The sequence below is a fragment of the Biomphalaria glabrata genome, chromosome 8, assembly GCF_947242115.1.
Source record: "Biomphalaria glabrata chromosome 8, xgBioGlab47.1, whole genome shotgun sequence".
NCBI classification, from domain to species: domain Eukaryota; kingdom Metazoa; phylum Mollusca; class Gastropoda; family Planorbidae; genus Biomphalaria; species Biomphalaria glabrata.
Window position 1 is genome coordinate 37,351,368 of NC_074718.1, and position 21,468 is coordinate 37,372,835.

Genomic DNA, 21,468 nt, shown 5'->3' on the forward strand with positions numbered 1-21,468 from the left:
TACTATCAAAAAGGCTTTCTTATAGAAGTTATCTTATGGAGGAAACTAGGGTATTATCAAAGAGACTATCTTTAAAACGTTTTCTTATGGAGGATACTAGGATACTATCAAAGAGACTATCTTAAGGACGTTTTCTTATGGAGGATACTATCAAAAAGGCTTTCTTATAGAAGTTATCTTATGGAGGATACTAGGGTATTATCAAAGATGCTTTCTAAGAGACATGTTGTTATGGAGGATAATATCAAAAAAACTTTGTTGAAAAGTTTTTATGAAGAATAATATCAAAGAAGCTTTATGAAACATTTTGTTACAGGAGGACAGTAGCGAAGAGGCTTTTTAAATTTTTTTTATGAAGGATACTGTTGAAAGGCTTTCTTAAAAATTTTGCAATGGAGGATACTAGCAAAGATACTTTCTTAAAGGCGTGTTTTTTATGGAGGATCTTAAAAGGTTTCTCAGAAATGTTGTTATCATAAAGTGTTGTTTTTGTTAGTTGTTTTTTTTCAAGAAAGCTTCCATAAAAGGCTTTCTAGAAGGGATGCCTCGAAAAGAGTGTGTGTTTTTTTTCAAGGATTAATATTATTATTATTAAAGCACCTTTTTTTTTTCAATTTAAAACTCACCTTTGCAGCTCTTGCCATCTGAAATAAGTTCGAATCCTTTAGGGCAAACACACTTAGCGCCAGTGGGCGTGTTAACGCACCTGTGCTGACACCCATGTGTTGACGTCTGGCATTCGTTGATGTCTGGACCAAAAAAAAGAAGCAATCAGTTAGGGATATAATACTTGCGAATAGTCAACATAATTCGGTCCGAGAGATAATTTACATCTCAATTTTTTTAAAAATGTTCTAAAAATAGTTTCCTCATCAGATTACAAATGAATATTTTAAAACAGTGATGCCGAAACTAATTCGACCAGCTGGCCATTTTCATTTCCGACACTCGTGTCGAGGGCCACATGACCGAAAAGGTACAAAAAAAGAAATGAAATTGACCTGAAAAAAAATGGCCCTAGTACTTACATTAATTAATGGGATATTTGAAGTTTAATCTTTGTTTTTACGCGCCAGAAAATGGCTTCACGTCTCTATTTAAAATGTAAATATCATTGTAGATCCTTTATCACCTAATCATTTTCTGGTCTCTTTTTGGTAAATATTACTTTCGATCCTCCAATCTCTTGGCGTAGTTTAGTAATCTTTATTCACAGCTCAAAGCAAGAATTGCGTCACATTTGTTTTATAATAGCGTTTATATGTTGCTTTTTGTTTAAAACAACAACAACAAAAACAACAAAAAACATCCACACTTTCTTTACAAATCAAATATGTTGGCGTGTTAACATGTTCCACACAAAAGTAAGGATCCGTTTAACATTTCCTGGTAGATTTTACATTCAGAGTCTACTTGTAGTTTCTTCGGCTTTCCCGTTTCATAGCGTACACGTGTTAAAGGTCATGGTACCAATCCATCAAAGGAAAGGAAAAGTGAGGGCCTAACGTAGGTAAAGATACATTTTTCAATCTTTTTTCTTTGGGAGGCAGGGGATTTTCTACACTTTGTGCCGAAGGTTCGGCAGGCCGGAAGGAACCACGTCTCGTGCCGGATCTGGCCCGCGGGACGAATTTTGGGCACCGCTGTTTTAAAACCATTAAAAGTGATGATACAGATTCCTGTGATAACAAAGTTAGGGTTAATTCATGTGAAGAGATAGTCGGGACTAAAGCAGTTAAGGGCAGTTGAGGCTCAAGTACTAACGTGTGGAAGAATTAGCTTGATGAGGAAAATGTCCACTAGTTTTTGTGATTAGAAGCACTGCCCATTAATTTAACCTGCTTTGAAATGTGTATCAAGGCCTAAAAGCTAATTAGTATTTATTTGACTTTTTAAACGTAAACATTTTCATAGTATTGACTCTCATTGTTGTCAACACTCTTTGGGATTCAAGCTGTCTTTTTTTTTTTACAATTCCTCTTCTCAGCTTGCTAAGTCTTCATCGTGAGTCAGAAATAAAGCTGGGCGGACACTGTTCTCGATAATGGCTGTAGGTAGATGTTATCTATATTAAATTTACGTAAAAATATATGCAACGCGTTTTAATTTCAATAAATTGAAGCAACATTAAATTTACTGTTATCGCCTAATTACGGTAATACGGCTGACTACGCCCTGTTGGCTCTCGACCTAGATATAGTCTCCAGACAAATTTTACATTTATTTATTTTTTTATTTGAAAAATTATAACGGTCAAACTAGATTGTGTGTCCAACGAGCCAGTAATTCTTTTTTCAGCGATATATATCAAGTATTAAATTTCTAGGAAAATCGTTAGAGCAATTTTTCATATCAGCTGTCCAGGTTTTTGCTGGTTCCATGAAGTTCTCACCTGAATAGAGGTATTGTAATAGATATGTTTAAAATCATAAGACTGAAAAACACGAGTTACCTTGACAAGAAAGTCCATTGTCTGCCAACTTGAAGTTTGATGACTTGCACGCGCAGTTGAACGAGCCAGGCGTGTTCACACAGAGATGTTCACACCCGCCATTTTGTTTGTTGCATTCGTTGACGTCTGCACAAGTTGTCAAGTGTAAAGGATGAGCAGAGTGTATGCATTAGGGTGAGCTGAATATGTGACTATACATGAGAAAACTAAGTGTAGAGAGATGACCAACATATGGATGGCCAAAATATGTGTATATAGAGGACACAAATAATTTGTTCATAAGAAATACCAAAAATATGTGTACATGGATGACCAAACAAGCAAAATATAAAAATACTTTAAAAAGCTGCTATAAAAGAGGAAGAACTCCACACTTACAAATATATTTATCAATAATGTAGAATTTATTTTTCTTTTTTCGATATCGAACAAAATAATTAATAACTAATAATTAATTGACTAATTGGTTATTTTTTAAAAAATTGATTCATGTTTAGCTAGGTACAATTAATAATTTTGGAAAGTTTCAACTTCATTCGAGAATTGGTGAGGGCTGAATGACGTGTATAGTTAACTAAGGGGACATAACCCTGTATGTTTAGCCATAAAGTTGTCTGTGCCTAGGAACTTTTTAATTATTATTTTAATGTATATTATTTAGTTTCTCTAAGCCTAAAATTATAACTAAAGTTATTACCATAAGTACACTATACACAAATATTTGCTAAATGTAGACCGGATGATGCACTCTATAACGGTCTACAGTAACCTAAACTTTCTACAATGTTTCGCAGTGTGTGGTACATTTCAATAGCCTACTCAGAGAAGCTCAACGTGAATAGAGCCAAATCTAGCTATGACGATAAATATATATATATATAACATCAGTCCCATGCAACGTAATGGCATTTCCCTTTTTTGGGACTGTGGGAGAGGGGTGGCGCTCAAGTAGGAACAAAATATACACTTTTGCAAAAGCAGACAAGTATTGTGAAATAGTTGACAGTATCTAGCAACTCAAACACGATTGTTTACATTATATATATATAGATGTAGATCGTTTCAAAAGGATATTTAAATGCGCCGTGGCCAATGTCTCCTACCTTCTTACCTTAGAACATACAATTTCTTCGGAGGGAAACACAAAACAGTTCATTTCACCCAATTGGAACAAGAAATACTGCGATTTTTTAAAACGTAGAAATTTTTACCACTAAATGACTGTAGCAAAGGTAAGTCTTTATTTTCCGAAGTACAAAATGTTTACGCCGAAGGTTAATCACGCCCTTTCGGGAGTTTTTATTTTTTATTTAAAGGATTTGATAAAATCTAGCTCTACTGTCATTCTATGGCGGGTCTTTTGATCACGTGATTAATGCTTTTTTGAGAAAATCCATACATAAAGATCGTTTCTAGAATATCTTTAATTGGTGTTGGCTTCAATCAATCCTTAACAATTATTGTTCATGACTTCAAAACTACATATATATATTTTTTTCTCTTAGGCCAGTGTCTACCAAACTTTTTCCTTAAACGGAACACTTCGCACATTCTTAGTATTTAGAGGAAAACATTGCTTTTTTTTTTGAGAGATTAATTCATATAGCTGCCGGCTGTTACAATGTGCATTTTGTTGTAAATATCTAACAGGTTTACATCCCCGTTATTTACAAGAATGAACAGAATCAAATAACATTAGTGGTTAGTGTCTAACTAAACCAAACAGTATGGGGTCGGAATACCAAAAAAAAGGCATAAAGGCCCCCCACCCCCGAAAAAAAAGTATTTTCTTTGTGTGCTTTGGCAAGGAAAACATATTTGGAATGTCTATCTTTTAGGCCACAAAATGGATGTTTCACTGTAGCGCTAATGTGCACATGTACACACATACATTGTCTCTAGAAAAAAACAACAACATTCCTTTGACTTCATAGTCTATCATTATCTTATATTATCTTATGACATACAAACGTTACTTCAAAAAAGAAGATGATTATGTCCAACGCTTGTTCCTATGTCATTCTAGTCTTGCATGTTAAGCGATGACTTACATTCTGCCAAGTCACTGGTTTTCCTGGCTGACCCAGGCAACCTATTCCATTCTCTAATAGCACTAGAAAAGACCATTTGTATTAGTCCGCCTTAACAAATGGAATAAGGAATAGGCCTTTATCTTTGTGTCTTTCTGAGTATTTTATTATGTTTTTTGTGTGTGTTTGTTTAATGTTTTAAAATATACAATTCTAGACTAGTTGTTGTCCAACATGTATAGACATCTATAAAATAGGAAATCATTTTTTCTAAGAAAGGCTTTTTTCCGTTTCTTGTGAATTTAATCAAATAACTATGTTTAAAACAATCTTTCTACTTTAGAAATCATTTTATTCCTTTTAATTAGGCCTAATTTTGATTTTGAAAAATGTCTCAATTAAAAAATCTTGTTTATGGTTAGACATTTCTTTAAATTAAATAATGCTTTAATTTACATTATTTAATTTCCCCAAGCCTATAAATATATTTACAGTTTTTAACATTAGTACACTAAATACACAAATTCCTTTCATGTATTTAACCAGTCAGTCGGGACGAGATTGTTGTCCCGGGGACTGCAACATTTTTTGGAGGCTTCCTTAGAAACGCTCCATTAAATAAAATAAGAGTAAAATTGTGGTTTTGACGATTAGTGAATCTTACAACTGTCCAGTCCATGTAATCCTATGATGGCATTCTTAGTCTACGACATGGGTATAAAGTACTATGAATTTAAAAAAAAACAAAAGGCTTCACATTTAGAATGCAAAGAATAGGTACAAAACTTAGAGAAATCTAGTTTTTAATTGTTGGTATGGCTTTTGAGATCCTAACGTGACAGACGGACGGATGGACAGAAGTTAGAACTAATAAAGGCTTGTCCTCCCACTAGGGCAGCTAAAAAACATTTCAATAATTTTGGTCTCTGTATAATTGTTTATTCTAGAAAATTTAGCAAAAAATGTTTGTCAAGAGAGATAATTCTGAAAATAACATTTTAAAATATTAATGTAGCTTAATTCCCTTTGCATTGAAGATTAGGTATCATGGCAATATGTGTTTTAATTTGATATTAGTTACCAAATGTAGATTAGGATTTTCAAATATGCTTTCTCTTTACGAGGAGCTATTCCAAAGAGAATCACTTATTACTAAATGTTATGTCTATATTATGGTATGATAATGTAAAATGTCCATATGTGAGCAAGAGAACCTTGTGATCGATATTACTTTACAAAATAACAGCAATGATATCCTTTTAGCATATTAAAAAGATACGAAGCACTTTAAAATGTTTGACATATTTCGGATGATCCTTCAGAGTTGAAGTTAATCTTTACCCTAGCCCAAACCTCACACAGGAGAACGGCGAATGGCAGCTGGCAGGATTCGAACCCGGGAACGTCGAGACCACCGAACTAAAGTCCAAAGTGCATGCCACTCTACCAGGCAGCCAAAACATGGACGAACTTCCTGGGTCTTATTCTAGCACGTATTCTTTTATAACAGTTATTAGAACACAAGAAACCAATATCTACATATTAACTTAATGACTTACCTGAGCATGAAATTCCGTCTTTGTTTAAGGTAAACCCTGGTCTGCATGTGCAGTGAGCACTTCCTTCTGTGTTGCTACACATGTGTTGACATTGTAGCTTGTTAGACTTACACTCATTCACATCTGGAAATAGTTCAACAACACATCGTCATATCTCACACATATATCACAGGTATATCACAGGTATATCACAGGTATATCACAGGTATATCACAGGTATATCACAGGTATATCACAAATATCACAAGTATATCACACGTATATCACACGTATATCACTCGTATATCACACGTATATCCGTATCAGAAAGGGAAATACAAAGAACTACACACTTAGAGCATACGATAAAATCGGGCAGTAGCAGTGATTTGTGGGGGTCTTCCTTTCCCCGCATAAGGACACACCAGTTGCCGAGCACGGAGCAGTTTTTCTTCTCTCATGTCGTTGTCCCCTTGGTCGTTCATGCAGAACGCAACACCCATGTAGGATGTGGTCTACTGTCTCATCGTCCTCCATCCAGTGGCGGCAATGCTCCCTGAACCACCCAAAGTAAGCATCTATCGGACAATGTCCGATACGGAGGTGAAAACATAATTTCTTATTAATTGTGCTAGAACAAATTCGTAAAAGTGCTCCTTCTTCCCTAGTGCTGTTGGTTCATGAGACGGGTTGCCTGAATCAGCCAGGAAAGCCATTTACTCATTTACTTAACAGAACTAAAGAACCAAATTAATAAGCCCGACTAGATTAACACATAGATACGCGAAGGACGTGATCATTTTCTACATTTAAGGAACGTCTGTAATTTATAAGATAAGAAGATAAGATTGGGTGTGGGATTACGCCATCTTAAAATCCACCAACCTCTAGTGAATAAGAGAAAAAAAAAGGAAAGAAGGTTGGTCGTCGACATGACAACAGTACACCATAGTTGAATATTGGTCGCAGGCTATGAATCTTTTGCTTTATTAAACTGCGTATCATATACCTATTAGATCCTGCAGGTAAAATTAAAATGTTTGCATCATTTTTTAATGGGTTTTTAAAAATTATTTCAGACAAGGAGAGGCAGCACTTTGTTAGGCCTTAGTCACAGTGTTAATCAAGTTACACTATATCATAGTATCATTCTAATAATTGTCAGAGTCAACGGATTAGAAAATAAACCTATAAGGTTTTTCAGTCATATGAAATGTTCATCTTATACCCTATTTACCGCTTTGCTTCCATTACAGAAATTGTACAGAGCATCTCAAGCATTACACAAGACAATCTTTACCATTACATCAGCCCATCTTCTAGCGTTACATCAGACCATCTCTAGCGTTACATCAGACCATCTTCTAGCGTTACATCAGACCATCTCTAGCATTACATCAGACCATCTCTAGCGTTACATCAGACCATCTCTAGCGTTACATCAGACCATCTTTAGCATCACATTAGATTATCTCTAGCATGACACCAGACCATCTCTAGCATTACATTAGATTATCTTTAGCATTACACCAGACCATCTCTAGCATTACATTAGATTATCTCTAGCATGATACCAGACCATCTTTAGCATTACATTAGATTATCTCTAGCATGACACCAGACCATCTCTAGCATTACATTAGATTATCTCTAGCATGACACCAGACCATCTCTAGCATTACATTAGATTATCTCTAGCATGACACCAGACCATCTCTAGCATTACATTAGATTATCTCTAGCATGACACCAGACCATCTCTAGCATTACATTAGATTATCTCTAGCATGACACCAGACCATCTCTAGCATTACACCAGACCATCTCTAGCATGACACCAGACCATCTCTAGCATTACATTAGATTATCTCTAGCATGACACCAGACCATCTCTAGCATTACATTAGATTATCTCTAGCATGACACCAGACCATCTCTAGCATGACACCAGACCATCTCTAGCATTACATTAGATTATCTCTAGCATGACACCAGACCATCTCTAGCATTACATTAGATTATCTCTAGCATGACACCAGACCATCTCTAGCATTACATTAGATTATCTCTAGCATGACACCAGACCATCTCTAGCATGACACCAGACCATCTCTAGCATGACACCAGACCATCTCTAGCATGACACCAGACCATCTCTAGCATGACACCAGACCATCTCTAGCATGACACCAGACCATCTCTAGCATGACACCAGACCATCTCTAGCATGACACCAGACCATCTCTAGCATGACACCAGACCATCTCTAGCATTACACCAGACCATCTCTAGCATTACACCAGACCATCTCTAGCGACACACTTCAGTGAGCAAGACGAAGTAAAGCCTAACCTAATCACATACCTATACATAGTCCTGTCTCTACATCCTCCTTGTACCCTTCCACACAAACGCAGTCCTTGATGGACTGACTCCCAGTGGACGAGGTGTTCGTCCTCGGTGGACATCGCTTGCAGCTTGTCTCACCCACTCCTCTGTACGTGCCACGAGGACATTCTGAAAGTATGGAAGTGTGAACGATTTATGAATGGCGTATATAGGAATATAACAGAGAAATATATACAACTTTCCAGTAAATCCTTTCTAGGTGCATGCATTGTCTTGAAACAGACGTAAGCATATCTTGAACAATCCAGAGAAAAAACAACAAAAATTAATATGAGAGAAGATGGAATACCTGCTAGCAAACTGTCTGTATTTGTAGTCTTTAGTCTTTGGGGAATTTCACACTAAATGTCAGTCACAGTAATATAATCTTTGGTTACACATTAATTTTTAAAATTACTTTCATATGTTAATGTAATATATTTCAGTAAGAGAAAAAAAAAGAAGAAGAGCAAGCGATTTCAAGAAATGCGAGGGCTATCCAATGAAAGCTAAAAGAAAACGTAAGAACGAGAGGAAGATAGGGAGAGAGAATGAAATAAAGAGTTCAAACTCTGCCCGCCTCTATTCCTTGGCATACTCCTATAGACAGAACGTAATCATCTACATTTCTGAACCAACATGTGAACATTTGTCCAAGCTACTTTGGTCATTATCGGTCACTCATATATATGGTAGGACAGCCTGTGATAGAGTGTAGGTGTGTTTTATTAATGTAACTGTGAAGAAAGTGAGGCTAAACTGAAGAGTTTCGGATAAAACCACTTGGTGCTCTGTCATAAGAGTTTAATAAAAAACTGGCTTGAAAGTTTAAAAACAGGGGAGGACTAGCAAGACATGAAAGACAGAAAGAACGTGTAGGTTTAGAGAGTTACGTTTTCTTAGAATTACCAATTTACATGTCTGTCTGTACATACTTTAAGTGGAATCTGTCTACATTTATATATAAAATTTACTATTCAGTTTTGTTTTTTTAAAGAAGCTTTTTTATGTTTATTTCAAGCTTTATACCAGGAATGGAATACGCCAAAATCACTCTTCCTACATCTACCGTTTGGTACAACGGAGTATAAGCAATCGGTCTCTCATATATATTTGTACATGGTAGAACAACTTAATAATAAACAGTTCATTTTTAAATAAAACAAATTCACACAATTCAGCAAGGAAAGATTAATACAGCTACAACTAGACTCTAGTAGTTAGATCAACTCATATAAAAGAATAGGTAATATCATGGATCAGTTCAAGTTTGAAGCAAGGGGCCCAGCATGGCTTTCTTACAAATATTCGTAGTTCCCTACATAGTGTGTGGATTATATGTTTTCTTTACTGTTAATCCCGTTAAAAGATAATGCTAATTTTACTGTATTATTCTGTGCCATTTTACTGCTACAAAACCTTATCTTATATCTAGTGCAGCACAACACTATGGCTCTAAGGGACAATAACAATGACAACACTAGGCTACGAATCACAATTAATTATGAATCAAAACATGAAATTATCACAGCAAAGTTTGCACATGATTACAAAGTTCATGAATAAAAACTCACTATAATTAGTTCACCAGAACATGTGTAATCTTTAATCTCCTGCCAGTCATAATAACGAGGAAAAACAATTATCAAAAACATTAGTTTTTTTTTTATAACTTTTTTTTATTTATTTGTCTAAAGCAAAATAATTAATATATATATAGATCTATGTTTAGAATTAATCCCTACTTTATCTTAATAGAATAGAGTACAGTAAATGTTGTGTATCAGATACCAGGAAAGACAAATGGACTTGTACTGTTACATGTCAACACTCTGGCTGTGAAGATACAAAAGCTAAGATGTTTTGGTCATAGTGTAAGACATGACTCACTGTCTAAAGTCATCCTTCAAGGTACAGAGAGAGAGCACGAAGAAAGGGTCGCCAAAAGAAAAACTGTCTGGACAATGTAAAAGAATGGACCCTCTCCCTTGATAACAGCTGCTGACATGAGAAAATTGAAGTATTTTGTTACACGAACTGTCACAGCACCCCTACGACGTAAGTCAATGGACAGATGGTGATGAGACATTCATATGGTATATTAGTCATTGGAAGTTTCAGAACCACATTGGCCAGTATGGGGATAGAATCCACGACATTAGCGACATTAGCGTTATAAGCACTACGCTAGATAATAGCTTGACTTGTAGTTTTGACTATGGCGAACATTTAAGCTGTTGTACAAACAAATAAATGTACTGATGGATGTGTTGCTATTTACAGGTCTGTCTGTTGGGAGTCTCGCATATAAATCTTGACCAGGTAAATAGACTAACCTGTGCATAGTGTTTGGTTGTTCTCTGGCGGGTCAGCGTAACCCAGTGGACACAGGCACTTGAAGCTGCCCAACGTATTGACACACTGGTGAGGGCAGGGGTTGGAGGCGCACTCGTTGATATCTGGAACAGTGATGAAAAAAGTTTATCTCTGTAGTCGGCTCTGTGGTTACATTGTTAAGACACCATTCTTATTGCAATACAAACATAGTAATAGAAAAAGAAGAAAAAGTGATATATGTAATTGTGGTATATAATATAAAGAAATAGGCATATAGGTATAGGTATATGGAGCGTCCCTCCCGTGGATTTGGCCTCCGGCCTCACATGGGTCGAGGGAACCCATAGCGTTGGCTTAAGGTACCGTGACCCAAAACCAAACGGATGTGATTTAATGATCATCTAGTTGCTGGGGGCCTCCAGACAGAGGGGTCGATGAAGAGCCAATACCTCGTCCTGGCCACGGGATAAAATCCTTTCCTGGGTCAAATGGTTCATAAGCGGGATAAGTTATCTCGAACCTTATGGACATGTAACAAAAAACGGAAGCTAAAGAAAAGCTTGTTAAAAGTAGTGAGGGGATTTTTGGAATTTTTAGACAAATTAAACAATATCAAGGATTCCATATTGAAATGTTACTGATGCCATCAAGACATAAAAAGTAGTGTTCCCCTTTCAGACCTTGCGATCTATATGGCAGATGATGTTAAGGTCATATGTTTCTTTGTTCATCAGTTAACAAGCAGGGTGTCATAAGACAGGCACAATGTTCATTCGCCTTCACTTTCCCAAACTAAAGCCAGGTACTCATTTGACTTTGGTGGACTCAGGGGTGCCCCAAAAAATCCTGAAATTCAAAATTCCTGTCTTGACCGAGATTCGAACCAAGAACCTCAGGTTTGGAAGCCAATACCACCCAGCCAGCCACCACTGTTGCCAAATAAATGACAATATTAATAATAATCATTTTCTGCTTCCAACGAAAGAGTGGACAAATGTGATTCTACAATGTTTCACCCCCCCCCCCCTCACACCTTTTTTGGCAGCATTCTGCGCCATCTCAGTTTGAGAACCGCTGCCATAAGATTTCTGTTATAACATTCTCATGCATACATACAAGTGTGTCAGACTGACCTTCACATCCGGAAGCATCACTGGCCAATAGGTATCCAGGACGGTCACAGTCACAGAGGTAAGATCCGATTGTATTGATGCAGATGTTAGGGCATGGGTTATCTCCCTCCATACACTCATTGATGTCTGGCAGAAAGGGAAATAAATAATACAGAAAAAACAAAAACTCAATTACACGAAGGAGAGACACAAGGGAGGTAACTAGCTGGAGACCAGAACTTCTAGAATCTTAAAGTTGCTCTGAATTTTTGAAAGTCAACAAACAACAATTACAACAAAAAAGACTCTGTAAAAATAATCAGCTATGGTATAACTTTACGACTGGGAAAAAAAGCTACTACCATATACAATAAACGATCAGGTGAAACAGTATGCACTATTTCAAATTTGAAAACCCTGCATACATTGTCAAAGCTATAACATTGTTTGTTTAAAGATTTCTAGTTCCAAAAATTCCAGACATGAAAAAAAAGCTAAAATTCGTACTTTTAGCATTTTATTAATAATTAAAAACAAATACATCATCGAGAGTTCAAAAAAAAATATTTTAGCATGTATTTAATAAAGTATGGAGAGGTAGTTTAAGAAAGCTCACATTCTAGTCTAGTATTGGAGATTGTCACAAACAAAAGTTCATCCCGAAATCTCAGCTCTACGTTCATGTTTTAAAGTTCCGGGTTAGACTCTTCAAAGAAAGCCTGAACACAGTCCTGTAACCTGGCAACGAGCTATTGGTCTCCACTGACCAAAGGTTGCCACCACGCAGGTCTGTGTTTAGGCCAACTGTAAAGATTAGTCTCGAGAAAGAGAAAAAAAAAGACAAAGCGATATGATGACATGTGGTGGCGATACCAGGACATCTAAAGAGATACGTTTGAAAATGACTAGCGAAATATCGACAGAGATTATAGAATAACTCAACACAAATAACACAATCTGAAGGTCGCATGTAATAAAAATTACTTCGCTTCTACAAACTTCTGTATTTTGTACATTGGAAGAAACAATAAAAAGCTTGAGATTTACTGAAATGCCAAAGTGAAAATCTTTGACATCGTAAGAACTTAATTAGTTTTTAGTTGTTACTTTTCTCTTTGCTATTATATTATTCATTTTAAGAAGTTTTTTTACTATGATAATTTCTATCGATTTTTTAAAAATTAATTACGTTAAATCTTATAAAGTGGAACGCGTTCTACTATACAAATGCAGTTTATGCTGTCACTAAAGATCTCACATCAAGTCTATCAATGTTCGCATGTGAAGTAGGGGAAAACAATGAAAATATTTGCTCCGATCAAATGGAGACAATAGCAAACCTAGGCATGTCGTCTGATCTTTTGAAAGTTTGAACCCAGGGCCATCACAGCTACAGGAGTAAGACCCTTCTGTATTATTGCACATCTGTTCACATGGCGCAGGCTCCTTCTTGCATTCGTTGATATCTGAGTTGGAGATGTTTGAAAGAGAAATAAAAAAGATTTAAAAAGAGAAAGAGGAGTAAAAAAGATATAAAGAGAGATTGAGAAAGAGAGAGGTCAAAAAGAGGTACAAAAGATATCGAGAGAGAAAGAGAAAGATTGAGAGATAAAAATTAGAAAATGAACTAGAGAGAGGGAGAGAAAATATGTATATGTTGAAAATAAATACATGATAAATTTTTTCCGTAACGTACCGACAAGCCCTCCGTGAGTCCCCCACCTCCTAATTTTATACGACAGTGTTTTTTAGACTTTACTATCGGCGTCACCTCCCCCCCCCCCCAAGACGGAACACATTTCATTCACTCACCCCTTAACAAACTTGGAATGGCGCTATAAGTGCCCCTAAAGTGGAGTGGGGCCAAATTTTAATACGCGGTGTCCCCGCTGCGGGGAAGAAGAGGAAACAATGTCTCATGTTCTGTTTGACTGCCACAGACTTGCTGATCTCCGTCTCGACAGGTCTGGGAAACCAAAAATTCACGACCTGTATGGCGACATGTATGCACTACGCAAGACAGCAGGGTTTCTGTCTAGGGCTTTGGCAAGAGAGGATTTGAACCCTTTCAAGCCTTCACTTTACTGGAGTTTGATGAGGAGGATAAGTGCCACAGTAAGCCCGATATATTTAAGAATGCAAGGAACAAATAACTGAATGCCATAAATTAAACAAAATCACTCGATTTAATCGCATTAACACTTTCTCTCCTAACTGACGATACCAGCGTTGATTCCACCAGAATGTGGTAAATAATTACGAAGAGAAAGAGTTAAGAATCTCAGTAGCAATCATTTCTTTTTAATTTGAGAATGAAAGGTAAGCACTGTAAGTAAGTAAAATACTGTGCCGCCTGCGCAGAACTTGATGTAGATGCTCTAATGAAACCTGACGCCGCCAGCAGTGTTTCTCAAACTTTCTTCTTAGCGGAACACTTAGTATTTAGCGGAACACTTTGCTTATTTTTTAGTAGTTAATTATTCCAGCCTTGCAGAACATTAGGGTTCCGCTAAACACAGTTTGGGAAACACTGTTCTAAAGGATATTACGAAATGTTCAAGCAGCAAGCGCACATCTCTGATCTCTGCTTTACACACTTTTTTTTTAAATAGAGAATTGTGCTAATGGGTCACCATTGTACCTAACTTGGCATGTTATTCAGTAATTTTCTGTATGTATTTCTAAAATATGTAAAACAAATTTCGCCAAGTTTTAAACTATAAAACAAAGTTTATAAGATTCCAAAATTAAACTCCATTATTTACTCTACTTATCGTCCTTAAAAAAGAAAAATACATCGATAAACACTAACAGATAATCACTTTAAGAGTTTCCAGTGGACCAATCCTATAGTCAAATAGACTTCTTACTTATTGTTTACAATAATAAAATTAACCCTACGAAAATGTACAACTATGGGAAATAAGAATGTGGCTTGCTGTGCTGTAGATTTATAGGACTGACCTTTACTCTAAATACATATTATTAAAAATATACAAATACCTACATGGGCGTAGCCAGGAGGGGGGGGGGGTTGGGGTTCAAATCCCCCCACCCCGAAATGAGGCGGATTGGAACTTAGTGACTGATTTTTTGCTTTGATTTTAATACTAAACCATCACTTGCCCCAGCGCAGCTAAGGGAGTTTTGAGTTTAAAAACCCTTCCAGTGTGTTTGGCAGTCAAATACCCATCTTCTATAAAACAAAACCCGGAGAAAAAAAAGAATGCAACCGAAAATCTCCAAATTTCAAGAGCATAGCTAAGAAAGATTTTGATTTTAAAACCCCCTCCAAAATTTGAGATAAAACCCCCTCTTCAATCTAAGCCTATCCATATATTAGTCACCAGATTCTATGAGCGTAGCCAAGAGGGGTTATGTGTTTACTCCCCCCCCCAGCGGGTTTAGAGCTAAAAACCACCTATTCAATATAAAAAAAGCAAATTACAAACTCAAAATTCTATGAGCGTATCCAAAGGGTTTTTGAGTTTAAACCCATCTTCAGTGGGATTTGAACCTAAAAAATACCTCTTCAATTTAAAAAAACAACAAATAGCACACTCAAAATTCTATGAACGTAGTGAAGGGGGTTTTGAGCTTAAACCCCCTCCAGCGGGGTTTGAAGCTAAAAAAATACCTCTTGAATATAAAAAAAAAAGCAAATTACATACTAAAAATGCTTTGATCGTAGTTATATGGGGGTTTTGAGTTTAAACCACCCTTCAGCGGGGTTTGAAGCTAATAAATACCTCTTCATTATAAACAAAATCAAATTACACACTCAAATTCTATGAACGTAGCAGAGTCAAGGGGAATTTTGAGTTTAAACCTACTCCTCCAGAGGGCTTTTTTAAAGTTTAAAACCCCTCCTGGTGGTTTTGAGTTTAAATACCCAATACAATTTTTTTCTAAAACAAACAATAGTATCAAATTCTATGAGCGTAGCTAATGAGGTTTTGAATGAAGTGCAGCGAATAGTCATCTGCGGAAATTGAAAAAGACTAAATGTAGCTCAACAAAGATGGTTAAGACAGATTTTAGGAGTCAGTTATAGAGATTGGGTCTCAACTCCTTAGCAAGATTGTGACAGAGCGTCGCATGAGGTTTGCGGGACGCACGACGCGGAGGATCTAATTCAGTAAGAATAGTACATTAGATTAAAAAAAAACAACTTTTTAATAGCAGGATAATGCATTTTGTTGGCTTTCAATACTGGAAATAGTGCTTGGAACTACGCCATATGACCTGCATTAAAAATACTGATTGTCAAATGGCAAAAAAAAAAAAAAATACCAGATACTTAAGTCCTTCGAAGAGCGGGTCTGCAATGTATCCACAAAATCCTGATGCAGTCCCAGCTGCGATGGGCAAAACACGTCTGCAGAATGGAAGACCGCCGCATCCCTAAACGACTCCTGTATGGCCAATTAAGGAACGTAACGCGTGGACAGGCTTGACAAAGAAAATGCTAAAACTTCTCTGAAAGCGTTCAGCATTGACCCAGCCACCTGGGAGACAGAGGCACATGACAGAGCATCATGGCGTCGTGCTGTGAAAAACTGGCGCACAAATAGCTGAGGAAAAGAGAACAGCGCAGGCAGAGAAAAAACGCCAGAGAAGAAAAGCAAGGCCAATGACACTAGCTCCAGCTGGAATAACCTGCCCAGTGTGCAGCCGAAAATTCCGGGGTCACATAGGTCTCACCAGCCACATTAAGAGGCAAAAAAAAACCCACTGCAAAGCCCTCAGCCCCCTGGATGACAAAAGTGGTCATCATCGAACCACGATGGACAAACCATATATATATATATATATGAATATTTAGTTCGAGTGCCAAAAATAATTGACGCGACAAAGTCTTAAAGTCTGTTCATTACATTTTTCTACCCAAAATTACAAGACAAGACTTTAACTACTTTACAAGGGAACTCTGCTTGAACAGAATAGTATCAAAATATTAACCAATAAGAAAACTATGGACAAAATCGCCGAATAAGTTGAAATAGTATCTATTTTATATTTGACATATACGTTTATTATAAATTTACTAGAAAGTTTACCAAAATGCACAAAATGTAAGACAAATTTCCTTACCAGATAAAGATTATTATAATTATATAATTATTACTTTTATTGAAATATGCAATTCTGAATTTAAAAAGGTAAATTGATGTTAAAACACCATTACATAAAAAAAAACATTAAAAAACAACACAATAAATCCATTATACAACTTAAAATAAAAAAAAATCTAAAAAATAAAAAAAAATAAAAAAATATATGGATGTTGAGCTCGTGATTTTGACACTGTCAGCTATTTGTAGGTACGAAGCTACTCATTAGGTCAGAGGGCAGTGTATAATTAAACAATTTTTTTTATTCCACGTAAACTGGGAGACCCTTCTTGATACCACCAATTTTGGGCCTGCAAATTGGAAAATGATATGACCCTCTACTAGTCTCCATGTAGGCGGCTAATCAATTCCAATATCAGCTCTATACCCTAACAGCCACAGTCCTGGCAAACAACAAGCCAGAGCCAGTATCAGCTCTATACCCTAACAGCACAGTCCTGACAAACGACAAGCCAGAGCCAGTATCAGCTCTATACCCTAACAACACAGTCCTGACAAACAACAAACCAGAGCCAGTATCAGCTCTATACCCTAACAGCACAGTCCTGGCAAACAACAAGCAAGAGCCAGTATCAGCTCTATACCCTAACAGCACAGTCCTGGCAAACAACAAGCCAGAGCCAGTATCAGCTCTATACCCTAACAGCTCAGTCCTGACAAACAACAAGCCAGAGCCAGTATCAGCTTTATACCCTAACAGCACAGTCCTGGCAAACAACAAGCCAGAGCCAGTATCAGCTTTATACCCTAACAGCTCAGTACTGACAAACAACAAGCCAGAGCCAGTATCAGCTTTATACTCTAACAGCTCAGTCCTGACAAACAACAAGCCAAAGCGTAATGCTCTTCTGACAAACACCCACCAGCAGAGCTCTACACCATTCGAGCGTCCAGGCCCTGAGGAGTGAGAGGGTCACTCTAGGTTAGTCCATTTCGAAACATCCCAAGAGGGTGACCTTAATCCGTTTACCAGAGGGCATCACATAGAGGTCGTCGGGCACTGCCTCCATCTTGATTCATTAGACTAAACTTTACTATTAACTAAACTAATGTAATCTAAAGTTCAAAAAAAAAAGCGAAATATAAATAATACTTAAAAAAAAACAAAGATTTATGTAAGATGAAGAACCGTGAAATCACTGCTATATCTCTTAATACTGCAAGGTTTAACTCCTTTTTCTGTATTAATAATTAGTTAACAATAATGGATTAACTTATTGGTTAAACCTTTTTTTTATCGATACATATATTTTCATCGAATATGAATAATTGTACAAAATTTTAACTTAACCCGAGAATGACAAATAGGAGAAAAAACGTGTACGAAATGTGTACCAGACAGACAGGCAGAGAGAGTTGATATTAGCTTTGTAATGAAGTAAATGTGTACCAGACAGACAGGTGGAGAGAGTTGATATTAGTTTTGTAATGAAGTAAATGTGTACCAGACAGACAGGAAGAGAGAGTTTGTATTAGTTTTGTAATAAAGTAAATGTGTACCAGACAGACAGGAAGAGAGAGTTGATATTAGTTTTGTAATGAAGTAAATGTGTACCAGACAGACAGGCAGAGAGAGTTTGTATTAGTTTTGTAATAAAGTAAATGTGTACCAGACAGACAGGCGGAGAGAGTTGATATTAGTTTTGTAATGAAGTAAATGTGTACCAGACAGACAGGAAGAGAGAGTTGATATTAGCTTTGTAATGAAGTAAATGTGTACCAGACTGACAGGCGGAGAGAGTTGATATTAGTTTTGTAATGAAGTAAATGTGTACCAGACAGACAGGAAGAGAGAGTTTGTATTAGTTTTGTAATGAAGTAAATGTGTACCAGACAGATAGGAAGAGAGAGTTTGTATTAGTTTTGTAATGAAGTAAATGTGTACCAGGCAGAAATGCGGAGTGCGTTGGTATTAGCTTTGTTCTATAGTAAATGTATATCAGACAGGCGGAGTTGAGTTGATATTAGCTTTGTTCTAAAGTAACCTAGACGTTTTACAGCTTAAAGATCGCTAGAATAAGTTAGAAACTGACCTTCACACGCCATGCCGTCCTCGCTGATGTCATATCCGTCTTTACAAACACACTTGTAGCTGCCTTCAGTGTTGACACAGACATGTGGGCACCATGTGGCATTCGTTTGACACTCGTCAATATCTGCCGATGTTGTAGGGGCAGAGCGATTAGATTTAGCTCAACGGAAAGGTCAAGGAGAAGAAGAACCCAGAAATCAGGGGAGGGAATGGCTGTAGGTGCATTTGGGTAAATGTCCGGTTGGTGGGCACCTAATGGGCAAGTGGGTAGTAAGTGGTCTGCTTTCGTATCATTAACAATGCAAATTTTCAACTTGATCCGAGAATGCGAAGTGGATGTAAAAAAAACGTGTCAAAACGTATTAGGGGGACTAAATCCATATATATATATATCCCAATCTCCCTTTTAGTAGCATTTATTCCCTTATTTCGTAATCAAACACAATAATTATTCACCTAAACTCAAGTAACTAATTGTTTAATTTTTTTATTGATTTATGTTATAGTAATGCAATGTTTTATTTTCATCTGAGAATGTTTAAACAAAGACAAACAAGCTTTCTTATCTAATATTATATGATACAGACCTTAATTTAAAAAAAAAGATGATTACGTCCTACTCGTCATGCATTTAGTCATGCATGTTAATCAATGACTTAAATTCTGCAAAATCACTGGTTTTCTTGGCTGGCTCAGGCAACCCATTCCATGCTCTAATAGCACTAAGGAAAAAGGAGAATTTGTACAAATTTGTCCTAGCATATGGAACGAGGAATGTGCATTTATCTTTGTGTCTTTCTTAGTATTTTATTAAATTTTGTTTTTGTATTTGAAGATTATGCTTCAGCTTTGTAATAACTGCTTAGCATCAAATTGTTAGGAAGTTTCTTCTAGTGTTTTCAAAGACAATCATATAAAACAGAGCAATTTATCAATTAATGAATAACCTTTGTCTTTCATACAAATTACAAGTATTTGTCTAATGCTTTATGGCATTGTGATACTTTGTATAGACAGAAAATAAGGCGGTCAAAAAAAATGTAAATGATTCTGAACTCTACAATTTCTCGATAACTTTTAAAAAGAAAGTGACACAACAAAATGTGTTTACTAATTATACAAATTCCTTACCTGTACATGTCATCCAGTCCTTACCCAACTAATTATACAAATTCCTTACCTGTACATGTCATCCAGTCCTTACTCAACTAATTATACAAATTCCTTACCTGTACATGTCATCCAGTCCTTACCCAACTAATTGTACAAATTCCTTACCTGTACATGTCATCCTGTCCTTACCCAACTAATTATACAAATTCCTTACCTGTACATGTCATCCAGTCCTTACCCAACTAATTATACAAATTCCTTACCTGTACATGTCATCCAGTCCTTACCCAACTAATTATACAAATTCCTTACCTGTACATGTCATCCTGTCCTTACCCAACTAATTATACAAATTCCTTACCTGTACATGTCATCCAGTCCTTACCCAACTAATTATACAAATTCCTTACCTGTACATGTCATCCAGTCCTTACCCAACTAATTGTACAAATTCCTTACCTGTTCATGTCATCCGGTCCTTACCCAACTAATTATACAAATTCCTTACCTGTACATATCATCCAGTCCTTACCCAACTAATTGTACAAATTCCTTACCTGTACATGTCATCCAGTCCTTACCCAACTAATTATACAAATTCCTTACCTGTACATGTCATCCAGTCCTTACCCAACTAATACAAATTCCTTACCAGTACATGTCATCATGTCCTTACCCAACTAATTATACAAATTCCTTACCTGTACATGTCATCCAGTCCTTACCCAACTAATTATACAAATTCCTTACCTGTACATGTCATCATGTCCTTACCCAACTAATTATACAAATTCCTTACCTGTACATATCATCCAGTCCTTACCCAACTAATTATACAAATTCCTTACCTGTACATGTCATCCTGTCCTTACCCAACTAATTATACAAATTCCTTACCTGTACATGTCATCCTGTCCTTACCCAACTAATTATACAAATTCCTTACCTGTACATGTCATCCTGTCCTTACCCAACTAATTATACAAATTCCTTACCTGTACATGTCATCATGTCCTTACCCAACTAATTATACAAATTCCTTACCTGTACATGTCATCATGTCCTTACTCAACTAATTATACAAATTCCTTACCTATACATGTCATCATGTCCTTACCCAACTAATTATACAAATTCCTTACCTGTACATGTCATCATGTCCTTACCCAACTAATTATACAAATTCCTTACCTGTACATGTCATCATGTCCTTACTCAACTAATTATACAAATTTCTTACCTATACATGTCATCCTGTCCTTACCCAACTAATTATACAAATTCCTAACCTGTACATGTCATCATGTCCTTACCCAACTAATTATACAAAT

General features: G+C 36.4%; 1 protein-coding gene across 2 annotated transcripts in view; it reads right to left on the reverse strand.

Annotated features, from left to right (window-relative positions):
* LOC106058159 (fibrillin-3-like) overlaps positions 1 to 21,468 on the reverse strand; it is a 204,915-nt gene that overhangs the window by 5,013 nt on the left and 178,434 nt on the right. For both annotated transcript variants that reach the window (XM_056039655.1, XM_056039656.1), the window contains 8 exons: positions 19,026 to 19,148; positions 13,198 to 13,323; positions 11,879 to 12,004; positions 10,745 to 10,867; positions 8,385 to 8,537; positions 6,042 to 6,164; positions 2,453 to 2,578; positions 627 to 749 (listed from right to left, as the gene is read on the reverse strand). In XM_056039655.1, coding sequence (XP_055895630.1) covers positions 627 to 749; positions 2,453 to 2,578; positions 6,042 to 6,164; positions 8,385 to 8,537; positions 10,745 to 10,867; positions 11,879 to 12,004; positions 13,198 to 13,323; positions 19,026 to 19,148 — 1,023 coding nt within the window. The remainder of the gene's footprint in view (positions 1 to 626; positions 750 to 2,452; positions 2,579 to 6,041; positions 6,165 to 8,384; positions 8,538 to 10,744; positions 10,868 to 11,878; positions 12,005 to 13,197; positions 13,324 to 19,025; positions 19,149 to 21,468) is intronic.